At 41.2% G+C, this 16,137-nt stretch overlaps 1 protein-coding gene across 1 annotated transcript in view; it reads right to left on the bottom strand.

Annotated features, from left to right (window-relative positions):
- The window catches only part of TSG101 (tumor susceptibility 101), a gene marked incomplete at both ends in the record, with an annotated part of 46,675 nt that extends 30,876 nt beyond the window's left edge, over positions 1 to 15,799 (bottom strand). Inside the window, 7 exon segments of the mRNA NM_001290672.1 lie at positions 2,628 to 2,754; positions 4,332 to 4,495; positions 5,195 to 5,260; positions 7,631 to 7,715; positions 15,753 to 15,773; positions 15,775 to 15,789; positions 15,792 to 15,799. Coding sequence (NP_001277601.1) covers positions 2,628 to 2,754; positions 4,332 to 4,495; positions 5,195 to 5,260; positions 7,631 to 7,715; positions 15,753 to 15,773; positions 15,775 to 15,789; positions 15,792 to 15,794 — 481 coding nt within the window.
- Between the last annotated feature and the right edge of the window lie 338 nt (positions 15,800 to 16,137).

Here is a 16,137-nt window from a genome sequence, read left to right as displayed (position 1 = left end):
TTCCCTGCTACTTGTGTCTGATCTGGAACAGACGTACCCACAGAAGAGAAACTGCCAAGGAATTCAGGTCCCCCAAATGCAGTATTTTCAAGGAGTCTCCTAATCTTAGTAGTGCTACTATAACTCTCACTTCAAGCTAGGGGAGCTCATCTATACATTCACATTCCTTCATTAAGTTGATGGCACAAAGGGATAATTTCCAGTATGACTTTCTGTCAGTTGCACGGGAGTTGTACATGCAACTGGTGATAAGATAATTAGGCCCCTTGCAATTAGAATGACAATATGAATAACTTTAATGTCCTATGATAATTGTCTCCACAGGGGTGGAGCTCAGCAATGACCTGTGCTACCTAGATCCTATCTAAACATGAAAACTTAATTCCCGAAATTCAAATGTTGGAAAACCAAGAAATGCAGAATGAGAGTTTGGGGAATTAATCTCTTGCACCCAGGAAGGGTATAAGCAGCACAAAACACTACGGAGTGCCTGCAACCTTATGTTAACAAAAGTTTATACATTTTAATTTTTCAGACGATGGTGCCAATGAGGGAAAGGTAGTCTAAGTGGGATGGCAAGGGGAAAAGGACGTTACCGGATGCATGAGTGGCAAAGTGAAGGCCAAGCACATGAGGGCAGGTCTGTGAAAAGGCACCCTTCCTCCATTAAACAATCTCAAAATACTGCCCCAACAACATACTCCCAACTGCTCCCCTTTCATGCCCCTACCACAGGCCTTTTACAGCAGCAGTCCAACAACAATGGAGACTATGATCTCTGCTGATTTGAACCTTGTCAGAAAGAGGGAGAAGCTGATTCAGGGTTGCAGCTTCTAGCTCCAATCCTAAACCGGCAGTGTCAGTCTCTTCCTTTCTCCTGTAGCAGGCAGCAGGTAGGGGGCAGATGATGGGAAATGGCAAGGAGTGGAGCACAGCAGAGCAGCAGATGAAGCTGGTCCAGTAGAAGTTTGGTCCCTGAAGCAGCTGCCCTTTCTGGTGAAGATCATGGTCTTTGAGAGAGTGGATGCTTTGCAGGCAGATACTGTTAACCTTAAAATACTTATATGACCCCATTATCATAGTATCCTGAGTGCCTGACAGTCTTTAAGGTATTTATCTTAGCACCACCCTTGTGAAGTAAGGAACTGCTATTATCCTCACATTAGAGATGGGACACAGGCAGAGAGAGACTAAGTGACTTGCTCAAGGTCACACAGGAAGTCTGACAGAGCAGGGAGACCTGGGTTCAATTTCCAAGCTAATGTCCTAGCCACTGTAACATCCCCTCTCTCTAATAACACCAACCAGCTGCTGGAGAAGAACACTTTTCCTAGGGCATGGTGAGGAGGGAATTGGGTTTCCTTTGAGCAGGCTGGGACAGGGAAGGCATTTAGAGCAAGGCTAATTGCCACATTGGGCTATCCTGAAATGCTGTCACTACCCCCACCCCATCTGTAATGCTCCTATTGTATTCCCTCTGCACTAGAAATGTCCTTCCCCAGTTATGTTCACAGCAAGCCTGGTCCCACAAACCAGGAATATGACCTGTTAAACTGCAGATGGTTTGTTGGTTGGGGCAGCTGCAAGCGGAAGGGACCTGATCACTGTACTTCCTCCTGGCAGTGCTTCAACTACCAGTTCCCCAGTTAGGTGTGGAGGGGAGCTGGTTCCTTAGAGGCTGTGAGGAATGTAGCTCCATGCTTTCTTTGCTTATCTGACAATAGTCCAAGCGGGTGAACTCCCTGGTTGACCAACTAAGAGTCCCAGTCTGGTGAACCAGAAGGTTCTTCACACAAGGGCCCACCGCAGAGGACCTGCAAGCAAGCAACCATAGAGGCTGGTGGAGTAATGGAGATTGATGGTAGAGACAGACCCCATACCCTAACAATAATCTCTCCCAGATCACCTGCACATCCCTTTCCTCCTCTGGTCACACAAAGTTCTGCACAACCTCCCTACAGCCCACTACATCAGACCTATGAACATGATCATCCTTCTGACACAATGTAACAAAACACTTGAGAAAGCCTTTTTTTTTTTTTTTTGTATAGACAATGCTTAAGGTAAGAGCTTAAAAGGAGGTTGCAAAAGGAAAAAAAAATTGGTATGTGAAAGGAAAAGAACTCAAAATTGAAGAGGAAAATCAATAGTCTAAAAACCTACAAGGCAATTCTGAATTTGATTAACCAATGATTAAGAAGCCAACAAATAGAGAAAGGACACAGGTACTGTTGTCCTGGATCCTGGAGAAAAAGATTTTAGAAAAATTCTAACAAAAAGAATTTCAATTTTCAAGACATAAAATGAGTAAGGCACAAATAAGATTATCAGAGGAAGTCAGTATAAGGTAAGAATGAATTCTGGCAATGTCTAGGGATGGCAATAAGCAGTCAAACTTAATAGTTTAATATGATAATACATTTCCTTCTATTAAAATATTATGAGAGCCAAAAGCCAAATGGTATTATGGCATAATTCAAAAAGCTACAAGTACTACAGAAACTGGGCCATCAGTTTTCAACACTATAGAGTATAATAAATCATTTGTCAAAATATTGCACAGGGCAGCCAAAACGCTTGATAATGAATTGAAGATACTGTAAAATGTGTGTGTGCACATCACTTACTATTTGGTGGTCCTGTTGCTTGGTATGGTTGGAAGGATGTTGAAATGGTAGGCCGAGAAAAGACTGGAGGTTCCTCTCCGAACACCACGATCATAATTTGAATCAATCCTATCAAGTCTGACTGGGGCTATGAGGGAAAGCAGATCAAAAGCTGTTGATTTTTTTTTTTGTACTAAAGACAGCATAGTTGACTACTAACAATAATGACTTAGTACCATCTCATCACATACCACTGGTCAGCTGAATATTTTTTCTCCTCCTATTTATAGACCCAATCTAGTAGATTCCAACTTAGTCAGCTTGTGCGACTAGCATGATGTTAAATAATCAAGAGGGAACACACAGCGGGAATAGTGCTGATACAGAGCTACACTCTGGACAATGCACGGTTCCATGTGAATTACAGTACTGCAACCGAAGGACTAAAACTACTATAAAAGTTTAGTTATTTTAAAAACCTAACCAACACTGAGTCATGAAAATTAAGTACAGAAGACTAAACATTCTAATGGTTCCAACCCACATAAGGTGCAGGCTTTCCTCGTTTGACACACAGCACAATAGTTAGATTGTTGCAGGTCATTAATGAAGCCAATAAAGATCACTCTTGTGTCCTGTACTCAACAGCCTGATTTTCACTGCAAACAGTATAAAAAGATGATCAATTACATTCCATTTACAGCTCAGTGTCAGGCAAACTTCAAATCCAGAGTTACCATAATGTGATTTGGAGGTAAAATTGTATCTTATTCCTAAAAGTATGCTTGCCCTTATTGTTTCAATGGCAGTATAAAAAGCAGTGTTTATTCACATTATAGAACAGAGAGACCAGCTAAAAGTTTCAATATTAAGTGAAAAGTTCTCCCTAATGGGGGCAGAATACCAAATAGCAGAGAGCGAAAATACTCACAGGAGGTATCAGAGGAACGAGCAGAGATGTGAGGAAATGCTAAATTTTGCCCTCCTTTTTACACATAAAGAAGGAAGTTCCCAGAGTGCCTTTGCTGCTGTTTCTTAAATTAAAACTTTCAACATGAAAATACACTCTTTGCTTTTCAAGCCATGTCTATAAAACAGTGAGTGCTCTCTGAAGGAGAGTTCAGAATATAAACAAGTTACAGAAACAAAGCCATTTCAAGTGCCATTTTTTATCATCCTTTCAGTAGGTTTTGCTAAGGTTTAAAAATTTCAACTGTTCTATAAACAGTTCATCTTCATAGTTTCACCTTAAGTTTGTCACAGTACTATAATTTTGTCCCAGGGACATCCCTGAAAATCCCTAAATTGCTTTCAATAACTACACTCTCCCTACTGCTCTCTTAAGGACCTATATCCAATCAAACCTGTCAGGAAAGGGAGCTTACATGGAGTTCCCTCTTGAAACCACCAATGCTGTGCTCCTTCACTAGCCAGAAGAGTTGTCATTAGGCATAGCTAGCTGGCCAACAGTGAAAGTGATATACTGAATTTATTAATTTAAGGCAGTAAAAGTGACATTCAGACAACAGTTTTTGATTAAAAGTCCCAATCCAATGTCCATCCAGTGTCAATTATCTTTCTGGTAAAGTGGTGTTTGATGAAAAGATCATCACTGTTTTATTGCTCAAAGCCAAAATGACCAGAATTAGTTAAGAAACTTGATATAATAATCTAATGGAATTCAAGAGTAATCAGTTTGAAGGATTTCAGATTAATTATACTTACATGTTTCCACTCATGCAGATAAGGAAGATATATCTTTCCATTTGCATCAACATGCTTCCCAGTTTTAATGGTCATTGAACTAGTTGGTTTAACAAAACAGATTGGGGGATTGAAAGGGTAGGTATCCAGTAGCCACAGACATATTGGGATATTGTATGTGTTACCTAAAGAAAAGTTAAAAAAGGTCTGAATTTATTCTTCCTCCTCAACTCATTCTGATCTGAGATTTTTAAAATAAACTACTATTAATTACCCATGACTAGATTATACCATTATCTTGAGATCACAAAATTAATGCATGAACCAAGATTTGAATCACACTGAAGTATAGGTTTCTAGAGTAAACTGAACTTCACCAAATACATACTTAATGAAGAGCTCCTGGTTTAGCCATAAACTCCATGACTATAATTTACCACTAATAAGGTGTTTTACACAAATGCCCCTCCTCCCCCCGCAACATGAAACACAGAATCCCTATCTCTAAATTATCCTTAGTCCCACTTGTGAGTTGTTTGCAGTCCTCCCCCTCAGTTGGCTGACAGGTCTGGAAAGCAAAAAAACTTTTTTAAAAATAAAAACGTTGTCAAGTATTGACAATAGCACTACTGTGAAATAATGATGTTGCATCCCACACTATCAGATAGGTAGAGGCTGCCTGGAATAATCAAACAGCCACGAGACAAATACAGCTTGTACGCTATGTTGGAATTCCATAACAGAGCAGAACAAACAAATCTTTTAAAATGTTATATAACATAGTCAAGTTTTTTTTAAAGAGAATAGTGATTATTAAAACTGAACAATCTACAAGCCGAAATCTTCCAAATGATTTGAAAACAAAGGAAAGATATGATGCATACCTCTATAAGGCACAGGAATGGTTCCAGTGAGGCTCATCAGGTCCCTGGATGAGCCATCATTAAAAACTGAAATACAGTACACAGTATTAAATAATTTTTGCTGAGTTAGCTTTGTGTTCAAATTACCTAAACTTTTTTCAGCCTGTGTGACCTAGACAAATATTTATGCTGTTCTTAAAGAGTGTCTCTTTCTTGACTATTACCTAACTATAAATTGGTAAGTATTTATCCACAGCTGATTAACACCTAAAAATAAAGTATTCTTAGAGATGGGGAAGACAGATTAGAAAATTAGATCTCTTTTCCCTACAAATGTAGGACTGTCTCCTATAGTCAAAGCCCCATGTAAAGATGCAGCCACATAAATTACCACATAACCCTGTTCTGAATCTAAACTCTCATTTGAGGGGAAAAAAACCCACACTAGTTCTTATAGTTGCAAAGATGCCCTTCAAAATATGAACTGAATGCAAATTCAATGCACTGTTGTATGCATGCGTCTACAGACATCCTGAAACAACAGTTCTGAAAGACAAACTGCTTATGTATCTCAGTAGGGTGGTAAATCTGAAGCACACTGAGGATACCTAATATGTTAACACTGTTAAAATTACCCACAGTGAAATAGTTAACAGAAATATCAAGCTAATGTACTTAATCATGGTTGGACATAGTGGCTGATATTGGCATGGTGAAGAGGAGCAAAAACAGCGGAACAGTTAGCTGGTGTCCAGGTTTCCTGGGGAGTGAGGAATTCAGCCCCTCCTCCCCCTTTCAAATTTAAAGTCACTTTCACACCTGCCCAAAAGGTGTGGAGGGAGATGCGTCTTCCCCCCCAGTCAAAAGCTTCAACTGTGCCCTGACTGCCAAAAAACTAAATTGGCTCGCATGCCTTCCCATGTGCCCAAAGTGACAAATGCCTCCGTCCCAAGCTTTCCCCCTGAAAACTTCTACAATACACATATACTTTTTCAATATATAAACCTGCAGCAGACTGAAAATTTGGGGACAGCATACATTTAAAGTGCTATACAACCAACAAGGGATACTATACCACTTATATGGAGGAGGGAGTATGGAGAGAGGTATCGGGCAAAGCAGTACTGAGTAATTCTTGGGTTGCTACCACATAATTTAGCCTTAACTCTCAACGTAGACAGAAGCCTTGGCTACACTGTGTCTTCACCCTTTATATGTTATCAAAAATGAATCTCTCCAATGTCAATTAGCTTACTGGTAAAGTGATGTTTAGAATTGAACACAAGAAATTTCACAGGTGCAGTCTCACCAGAGCAGTTTAGAAAGGAACAAGTACATTTATGCTGCAGGATATAAGCCTTTCCATTTGCAGCTCAAAATGGAATTGACATTTTGAGCACCATACCACAATACAAAATCATGTCTAGAGTTCTGTCCACTATTCTCCTTTCAGTCTCTTTCAGGGTTATTTCAGGTTCTCTCTCAATTTAAACGTTTTAGATTACTTCTCCCCAGCTGTTGGTTTGCATTTTTTTCAATTTAAAACTCAGTTATTTTCTACCTGTTTTTAATTGCTCTAGGTCTCTCTGAATATTTCTCCCAAATTAGAGTTATCTGTGAATCCGTTTACTCCCTCATTTGGATCTTGGGAAAGAAGTTAACTAAACCCAAACATAAAACTAGTTCCTGAAGTGCTCCCTGGAACTCTCACACTTAATACATTGCCATTTATTGCTACAATTTAAAAAACAAACAAAACAAAACAAAGGTTAAGGTGACAGCAGTTAAACCACCGATATGTTAAGCAATTAAAAAAATATTTATAACGTGCATTACAAAAACTCAAATTACTTTCCTACACACATGAATGTAGAACATTATTCCTACCCTAACAAATGTCAAGATGTTTCACTGTTAACAAGACACTTTTGGGAGGGGGGTCGATTTACTGTTCTTTATAAATAAATATAACAATCAGAATATCTTATACTACAATGCAGCTGAATTTTCCATCTTCCCATAGATTCCAATAGGGCAACAGACTGACTACTGAGCAATACGCAACAGTACAACCTGCAGGATCAAACAAAAACTGAGCTGTGAGGAACAAAGCACTTATTGACAACATTGAAGGGGAAAAAATTCCCCATGTACATTTCTTTTTGAATAAGTGTTCTCTATTGGCATGTTTTTTCCCCAAGGAAGATGAGATCCCGTCAACAGAATTTATTTAACAGAACCTCAAATTCTATACTCTAGTTTCAGTCCTCTCTCATAAAAAGCTATTCAACAGAGTATAAAACAATAAAAATAAATACTTATTACCAGATATAGGCACCAGTTGCCAACTAAATTTTACTAATTGCAAACTTTAAAGCTGAGGAAATGCCATGAAAATACACTACACATTTAAATCAGAAACAAGAGAGTAGAAGATTTTCTTATGCACAAACTCACCATATGCATCCATTACGGGTTTGAGGTCTTTGTATTGGGTAATAACACTGGTGGTTTCCTGCACCGTCAGATCTCTATACTTATACTGAAAAACAAAAGCATTTAATGCCTGGGCAGCCTTTAAGATGCAAAGCCAGACGTTTTATAAAGTTCTGTCTTGCATTGCTTTTCTTGGAGACAAGCAAATTGGTCAAAAATTGCATTTGCAAGGCTCTAAGTGAAGCACTTATCTACAAAAGTCAAACCCTTAAAAAAAATCAAATATCACTTTTTTAGTTTGCAAAAATCATGTATGTAATCTTATGGTTAAAGTTCAGACTAGTTGTAAATCAGAAGAGTAGAATCAAAGCTGTCCGACGTGGAAAAGACCAAGCGAGTTATTAAATCTATTTTCCCATTATATGATGTAACCATACAAAAGTTTACAACATTTCTTCCCATTAGGCCTTTTTATTTGTAGTACAAATCCAAACAGAACAAAAGCAAAGGAAAATTAATGGGAAAAAAAATGCTAAAAAGCATCTTTGGGGCTGGTGGTATTTGAGGTTTAAAGAAATCTCTCTCAACCTGCATAACAAGTATGATGGATATAGCAATCCCTTGCAGTGTCTCTGGGGCCCATACTGTTCTAAATGTTTTGTATTACAGTGGGCTAGGGGGATCGTATGCTACTCCTGAGGGAATTCTGGGCCAAAAAATTAAAAATTCTGTACACAATATTTTAAAATTCTGCATATTTTATTTGTTAAAACAACACAATGTAATTATGCCAGCTTCAATTATTTTGGTAATTTATTTCAAAGTACCGAGCAGCAATTATGTCTGTAACAATACAGACAACAAAAAAATTCAGAAAATGTTTTTTGACAAATAGATTTCTTACTAGGAATATTAATACAGAACTCTGAATAATAATTCATTTAAACTACAACACAGAAAGGTATTTCCTGCACCGCACAGAAGCAGTGCAAAGGAAGTCAGGGGTAACGGAGGAGCTGAGCAAGAGGGAAATAATTTTTGGGAAGGAGCCTGAGTGTGAACTTGGAGGGTTGTTGGGTGTGGGAAAAGTATGGAACAGGGTTTTTGGTTTGTTTTTTGAGAGGGAGGATTGTTAGGGAGCCTCCCCATGCAGACCCTGGCTGACTCCTAGCTTCTCTCATTCAGTCAGGCACATCTACCCCATCCCTATGTGCCCCGGCACCCCCACTCAGCTACTCCCTCCCCTATCCCCATGTGTCTTTGGTCTACTAGGTTACCATAAGACAGATAGGTGACCTTTGGTAAATTTTTAGCATGTGTATAGTAACTTTTATTGTTTTTTATATTATCATCATCTCTGTGGTGCTGTTATTTTAAAGGTGCTTGCTTAAAAATGGCTGTGTGTTAACTTCTAACTTCTGGCAATACACTCTTCATGGCCCTCGGAGAGAAAGCAATTCACAGACACTGGGCTTTAGGTGGACTGTCTTTATGGCGATACCACAGTGTAAGGCAGGGAGATGTGCAGCCTTAAAACCCTCAGTCAGACAGGAGTGGGAACAGGGCCCCTACCCAAGAGAGATCATGTTTGGGAGCTGGAAACATTAAGTGGGTGCCCTCGAGGAAACAGGCAACAGGAATACAGGATGCAGTTACCCTGAAACCACAACAAGTACTTCAACTTTTTTGATACACAGCTATATAATATTTGTAACTCATAAAATATGTAAATGAAGCTCAACAGCATGATGTGAAATATTTGTTCAACATACAAACTTATGTAGAAAGTAACAATATTCACAGCTCCTACTGGGAAAGCAGATGCTCTTCGCTGCTATAACAGAAGTGGGCAAACTACGGCCCACAGGCTGGACTGTCCTGCCCAGCCCAGTCCCTGAGCTCCCGGCCGGGGAGGCAAGCCCCCGGCCCCTCCCCCACAGCTTCAGCTCACTGTGCCACCAGCGCTCTGGCCCGCCACTCCTGCCAGGCAGAGCGGTGGTGTGGCTGGCTCCGGCATGGTAAGGGGCAGGGAGCGGGGGGTTCCAGGGGGCAATCAGGGGACAGGGAGCAGTTGGATGGGGCGGAGGTCCTGGGGGGGCAGTCAGGGGACAGGGAGCGGTTGGATAGGTGTTGGAGTCCCAGGGGGCAGGGAGCAGAGGGGGTTGGATGGGGCAGAGGTTCTGGGGGGGGCAGTCAGAGGACAGAGGGTGGTTGGATAGGCATGGGAGTGTCAGGGGGTGGGGGAGGTGGACAGGCGTCGGGGTAGTCAGGGGACAGGGAGAAGCGGGGGTTGGATGGGGGTGGGGTCCCCAGGGGGTGGTCAGGGGACAAGGAGCAGGGGGGATTGGATGGGTCGGGGATTATGATGGGGGCAGTCAGAGGGCAGGAAGTGGGAGGGGGCCAAACTGTTTGGGGAGGCACAGCCTTCCTTACCCAGCCCCTCATATAGTTTTGCAACCTCGATGAGGCCCTCAGGCCAAAAAGTTTGCCCACCCCTGTGCTATAACATACATATGTGCAGGAACACAGTGGTGAAGGCAGCAGTGCTACTGTAAAAGCCACAAGATGCATGTTGCCACCCCCATCCCATTTCAGGCTGTGCCAGTGAGAGCACGATTTTCAACCAGTGCCAGGGTGCACGGATTCAGGAGCGCTGCTTATACTGAAGGTTCAAACTGAGCTAGAGGCAAGTATTTTTACGTTAAAGTTCAATTTTTATTTGAAGTGTGTAAGTGCATTTGTGAGGAATGCCCCTTTAGAGAGGGAATAATGTGGAGACAGGGTGACCTCACTCTAACGGTAAGCGGAGGCAGGGGTGTCTTCTCCTCATAAAAAAGTCAAACAGAAGAGATGGCTACAAAGCGTTGTGGGCCTGGAAAGGGTACAGGTAGTCCCAGGCTCCAGGAGCACACCAACTCAGCATAAGAGCAGCGGTACTGTTGTCTCATGGCCCACCCCTTTTGTATGGTGTGGACCTACTCCCATAGCAGCAGGGAGAAGCTGATGTCACGGAGATCTGTAAAAATAGGCAGTCTACCATATAATTCAATGGTTCTCAAACTGGGGTTCATGAATCACCAACTGTCCACAAACCATCTGCTCATGGGCAGCAGAAAGCTAGCTTGGCATATTATCATGTCTCGTCTCTAACTGCTAATCTACACCAAGACAGGTAAAACACACTACTTTTCTAATATTCTTCCATGTGAACAATTACAGTAATTGGTGTTCATATAACATCGCTGTTAACTCACACAATTAACTCAAAAAAATTAATCACGATTAACTGCAGTTTTAATTGCACTGTTAAACAATAGAAAACCAACTGAAAATTATTAAATATTTTGGATGTTTTTCTACATTTTCAAATATATTGATTTCAATGATAACAGAATACAAAAGTGTACAGTACTCACTTTATATTATTTTTATTACAAATTTGCACTGTAAAAATTAACAAAAGAAACAGTATTTTCCAATTCACTTCAGACAAGCACCTTAGTGCAATCTCTTTATCATGAAAGCGCAACTTACAAATGTAGATTTTTTTTGTTACATAACTACACTCAAAAACAAAGTGAAGTCCATTCAGTACTACTACTTGTTCAGCCAATTGCTAAGAGAAACCAGTTTGTTTACATTTACGGGAGATAATGCTGCCCGCTTCTTATTTACAACGTCACCTGAAAGTGAAAACAGACGTTCGCACGGCACTTTTGTAGCCAGCATTGCAAGGTATTTGGATTCCAGATATGCTAAACATTTGTATGCCCCTTCATGCTTTGACCACCATTCCACAGGACATGCTTCCACGCTGATGACGCTCATTAAAAAAATAATGTGTTAATTAAACTTGTGACTGAAATTCTCGGGGGAGAACTGTATGTCTCCTGCTCTGTTTTACAGGCATTCTGCCATATAGTTCATGTTATTGCAGTCTCGGATGATGAGCCAGCATGTTGTTCGTTTTAAGAACACTTTCACTGAAGATTTGACAAAACGCAAAGAAGGTACCAATATGAGATTTCTAAAGATAGCTACAGCACTTGACTCAAGGTTTAAGCATCTGAAGTGCCTTCCAAAATCTGATCAGGACAGGGTGTGGCGCATGCTTTCAGAAGTCTTAAAAGAGCAACACTTCGATGTGGAAACTATAGAACCCGAACCACGAAAAATAAAATCAACCTTCTGCTGGTGGCATCTGACTCAGATGATGCAAAAGAACATGCATTGGTCCGCACTGCTTTGGATCCTTATCGAGCAGAACCCATCATGAGCATGGATGCATGTCCTCTGGAATGGTGGCTGAAGCATGAAGGGACATACGAATCTTTAGCGTACCTGGCACATAAATATCTTGCCACGCCGGCTACAACAGTGCCATGTGAATGCCTGTTCTCACTTTCAGGTGAGATTGTTAACAAGAAGTGGGCAGCATTATTTCCTGCAAATGTAAACAAACTTGTCTGTCTGAACAACTGGCTGAACAAGAAGTAGGACTGAGTGGACTCGCAGGCGCTAAAGTTTTACATTGCTTTATTTTTGAATGCAGTTATTTTTTGTAATTCTACATTTGTAAGTTCAACTTTCATGATAAAGAGATTGCACTACAGTACTCATATTAAGTGAATTGAAAAATACTATTTCTTTTATTTTTACAGTGCAAATATTTAAAATAAAAATAAAGTAAGCACTGTACACTTTGTATGCTGTGAGGTAATTTAAATCATATTTGAAAATGTGGAAAACACCCAACAATATTTATATAAATAGTATTCTATTATTGTTTAGCAGTGCAATTAATCACGTGATTCATTTTTTTAATTGCTTGACAGCCCTAGTTATGCTTGTCAGATAAACATGAATGTTGCGAGACTTGTGTTTGCAGAGTGCTGAAAGATGTTGTATGCGTACAGTATTATTTCAATCCTAGTTTTTTCTATGGAGACAGAAGAAAGCATTTATTATCAGGAATAAATCTAAAACATCTTAATGACAGCTTAGCTGACTTGGAACGATGCATTTAAAACTATGAAGTCTGATTGAAGATTTATAATTTAATTCAGAGTGTTACATCACTCCTATATATATTGCTCTTTATAGTAATTTCAAATTTCTGGATTGACATTTTCAGATACTTCGGGGGAAAATTTTCTTCTTTTTTAAGCAGCACACAGAAAAGCGAGCTTTGGCAATAGTTTGATTTTCCCCCCCTTCGATTTAAAAAAATATTGTTGCAGTGACTGCTTTATTATCCTGGTTGTTCAATAATTTATCATCCCTTACTTTCAATAGACATGCTAATGAGTTTGGCTACTGATGCTGCTATAAACAGAGCAAATGCTGCAACAGTCATTCTCATGTGATTTTTAAGATTATTCAGACAACTATGGAATACTGAGAGACTGAAAAATATTGCATACAAGAATGATATTTGAGGGAATATTTTTTCTTATTTCTGAAATGATGGACTTTCTCCAACTTTGAGTTATTTTCAACTACACTATCAAATTTCAAATAACTCCTTTCAGCTACATCTGCAATTATGTAATATGTTTGTGCTCTTTATTTTCCTTTTCACTCCAATTTGTATTAAATAAGCAAAGTTTTTGATCTAATATTTTATGCCCTTTGAATAATGGTTCAAAATATAAACTGTCAGTTTGAATAAGGGTTCAGAGAGAGTCTCCAAAATCTCTGTGAGAAAATAAGCAGCTATAGACTTCTAAATGTATTAATCTGAGCAAATATTTAGCTCTTACATATAGTGCTTTTTCAGTCACAGATCTCAAGCCACTTTACAAACAACAGTAAGTACTTCCATTTTATAGATCAGGAAACAGAGGCACAGAGCCTAAGTGATTTGCCCAAGCTCACACAGTAAGTCAGTGACAGCAGTAAATACTTGCAGAACTCTTTACATTCACTTAAATTAGAAGTCATTTACAGTTAGTTTTTGAATATTTCCCATTAGAAATACCTAAAAGTCTCCTTACAGCCACACATTTAAGAAGTATAATCTCTTTTCTGTGAAAGCAAGTTCAAAGAAGTGGAGAGAGATTAAAGAAGCCTCTGTTTTCATCTGCTAGTAGGTGAACAGCAGTTTTCACTGAGGTCATATGCAGCAAATCAGGATGAATTTCTTTATATATAAATATGATCTGATTAACATTCTTCCAATCATCTGCATGGACCTCCAAAGTGAAAAACAGAAACTCACTACCTCATCAATCACAATTTCTTTCTCAGAAAGTAAAACAGATTACTTTCCTGTTTTTTTATACAGTCAAATTAGATCTAATTTTTTAGAAAGTTCATAAGCGTAACTTCAAAGATGAAACCCTGCCCATACCCCTCTGAAATGTGAAGTAATCAATACTGTACACCCAATATGAAAAGCCTTTAAATATTACAATACAGTGCAACTTTCTGATGACAGTAGCTGGTGGCAGGGATTAGCTCAGTAGGATTTTAGCATGGGCCTCAGCTTCAACATTTAGGTGAAGCAGCTTTTCTTGCAGACTCTTCAGTACATTTACTTCACTGTTACTGAAGGCACCAAGCAAGTCCTTGTGTGGCTGCTAATGTGTTTGTCAGGTGACCACTGAAATGTTTTAAGTTAACATAGGAAAACAATCTCAGAGATTGAGTTTTCATCTGTCAATTTGATTGACCATGACTAGTAAGTGACCACAAATAAAGGTTTACTACCTGAGAATTAATAAAGGTTGTCTCACACATCTAAAAAAATACTCTGAATGTTAATTACTGGCAGTCTCTGGTTTCTAAAAATTTACAACCGCTAAGTTTATTAGCGCTATTTTCTCAATTTTGTACAGCCGAAGGATGTGCACAACTATTACAACCTATTAATTTTTGGTTCAATCATAATTGCAAAATCAATTTCTAAACATAAATGTTTTATTTTTTGCTAAATATCGATGGTACAGGGGAAACCTACAACAGTAACCAATATAATACAGAAATAAGTGAGTATTTTAATGTTAACATGGAAAGTGCTAACACTGCCATGCAAATACCCCACTCAGTACAATTTTGTTCCTTTTTTTGTGTAACGGCAGCATCTGCTGTACAAGTGGTTTTTGCTGATCCCTAGCGTGGTGGTTTAAATACCAGTTTGAGACACAATAAGTAACCACAAGGCAAGTACTGTCTTTTTTCTTTGTATTTGTACAGCGCTTAGCATAATGAAGGTTCACAAGTAGGGCTCCTAGGCACTTCAGTAAATACCACCACACTTACTAGACTTGTTACTAGAATACTTTATATTTATATAAAATCTTTCAGTCAAGGAACAAAATCAAACACTTCAATGCATTATGGGGAAATGGAAGCACAAATGTAAAACCGATGTGCTCAAGATCACAAAGAAAGTTAGTCAGCACCAGTTTAAGCCGATGGCTTGTTCAGCAGGTTAACAGGAGGGCAGCTTCCGGACCGATGTCAAACTGAAGTGCTCAGAGCCAGCGAAGCACGACGGGGACCTACAATTATTTTCTCGCAATAACTCCGAGATCAGGTTTCCTTGAGCCACAAGCAAAAGGGGTGGTTTTTCCAGCTACCGGCGAGGGAAGAAGGCAGCCAAAGCAGCTAAATTCTGCTGACTCCTGCATCACCCCCGCTCCAGGAGCGAAGACCAAGTAGGGCCAGCTCCTGTCCCAGAGACACCTATGCGGTCCCTTAGCCCACCGTGGAGTGGCGGCGGCAGAGGCAAGACGCAGCGCTGCCTCTCCGCACGGGGCGGGGGGGGAGACTCGCTGCAGGCGCCTGGAGACGAGGCCCCCCACCCCCAGCAGGAGTCCGTGCACCGCCCCCCGGCTCAGGGCTCCCTACACAATAACCTCCCACGGGCGGGGGCGGGTCTCGCCTGGCTGCTCCGGCCCCACCCCAGCGAGACGTCCAGGACGGGAACCCCCGGGGAAAGGGCAGGACGGGGACGGACCCCAGCTTGGAGGCGGGGCGGGAAAAGCAGCCGGCTCTACGAGATATTGCGGGGCGGGGGGAGCAGAACAGACCAGGCCGCCCGATGCCGGGGGTGTGGCGGAGCCGACAGGGTGTGTGTGTGTGAGGGGGGTGGAGCGGCCTCTTCCCGGGCGGCCGCGTCTCGGGAGCGGCCGCTTACCTTGGCGAGCATCTTCTTCAGCTGGCTCTCGGACAGCGCCATGGCAGCCTCGCCCCCCTGACTGGCCGCCGTCACCGGCGCCGCCGCGCAGACGAGAGAGCGGCCTAGCGCGCGCCTCCGGCTCCTCCTCCTGCATAAACAGGAAGCTCACTGCGGACTCGCTTCCGGCAGGACCCATTTCCGCCGGCCGATACGTCACTTCCGAACTCGGCGGCGCTTGCCCTCGTCACGTGACAGTGGGGCGTTCAGGCAATACTGGGCCTCGGCCAGCGGCTGAGAGCGTCAGAAAGGCCATGTGACAATGGGGGGGGGGGGGAGGAGAGAGAGAGACAGGAGCGAACGCACCTTGACGCCTGGGGGGGTGGCAGGGCCGTGGCAGCTGCGC

The sequence above is a fragment of the Chelonia mydas genome, chromosome 6 (assembly GCF_015237465.2).
Source record: "Chelonia mydas isolate rCheMyd1 chromosome 6, rCheMyd1.pri.v2, whole genome shotgun sequence".
NCBI lineage: Eukaryota > Metazoa > Chordata > Testudines > Cheloniidae > Chelonia > Chelonia mydas.
The sequence above is the reverse complement of the archived record's forward strand: the minus strand, read 5'-3'. Positions and strand labels throughout refer to the sequence as shown.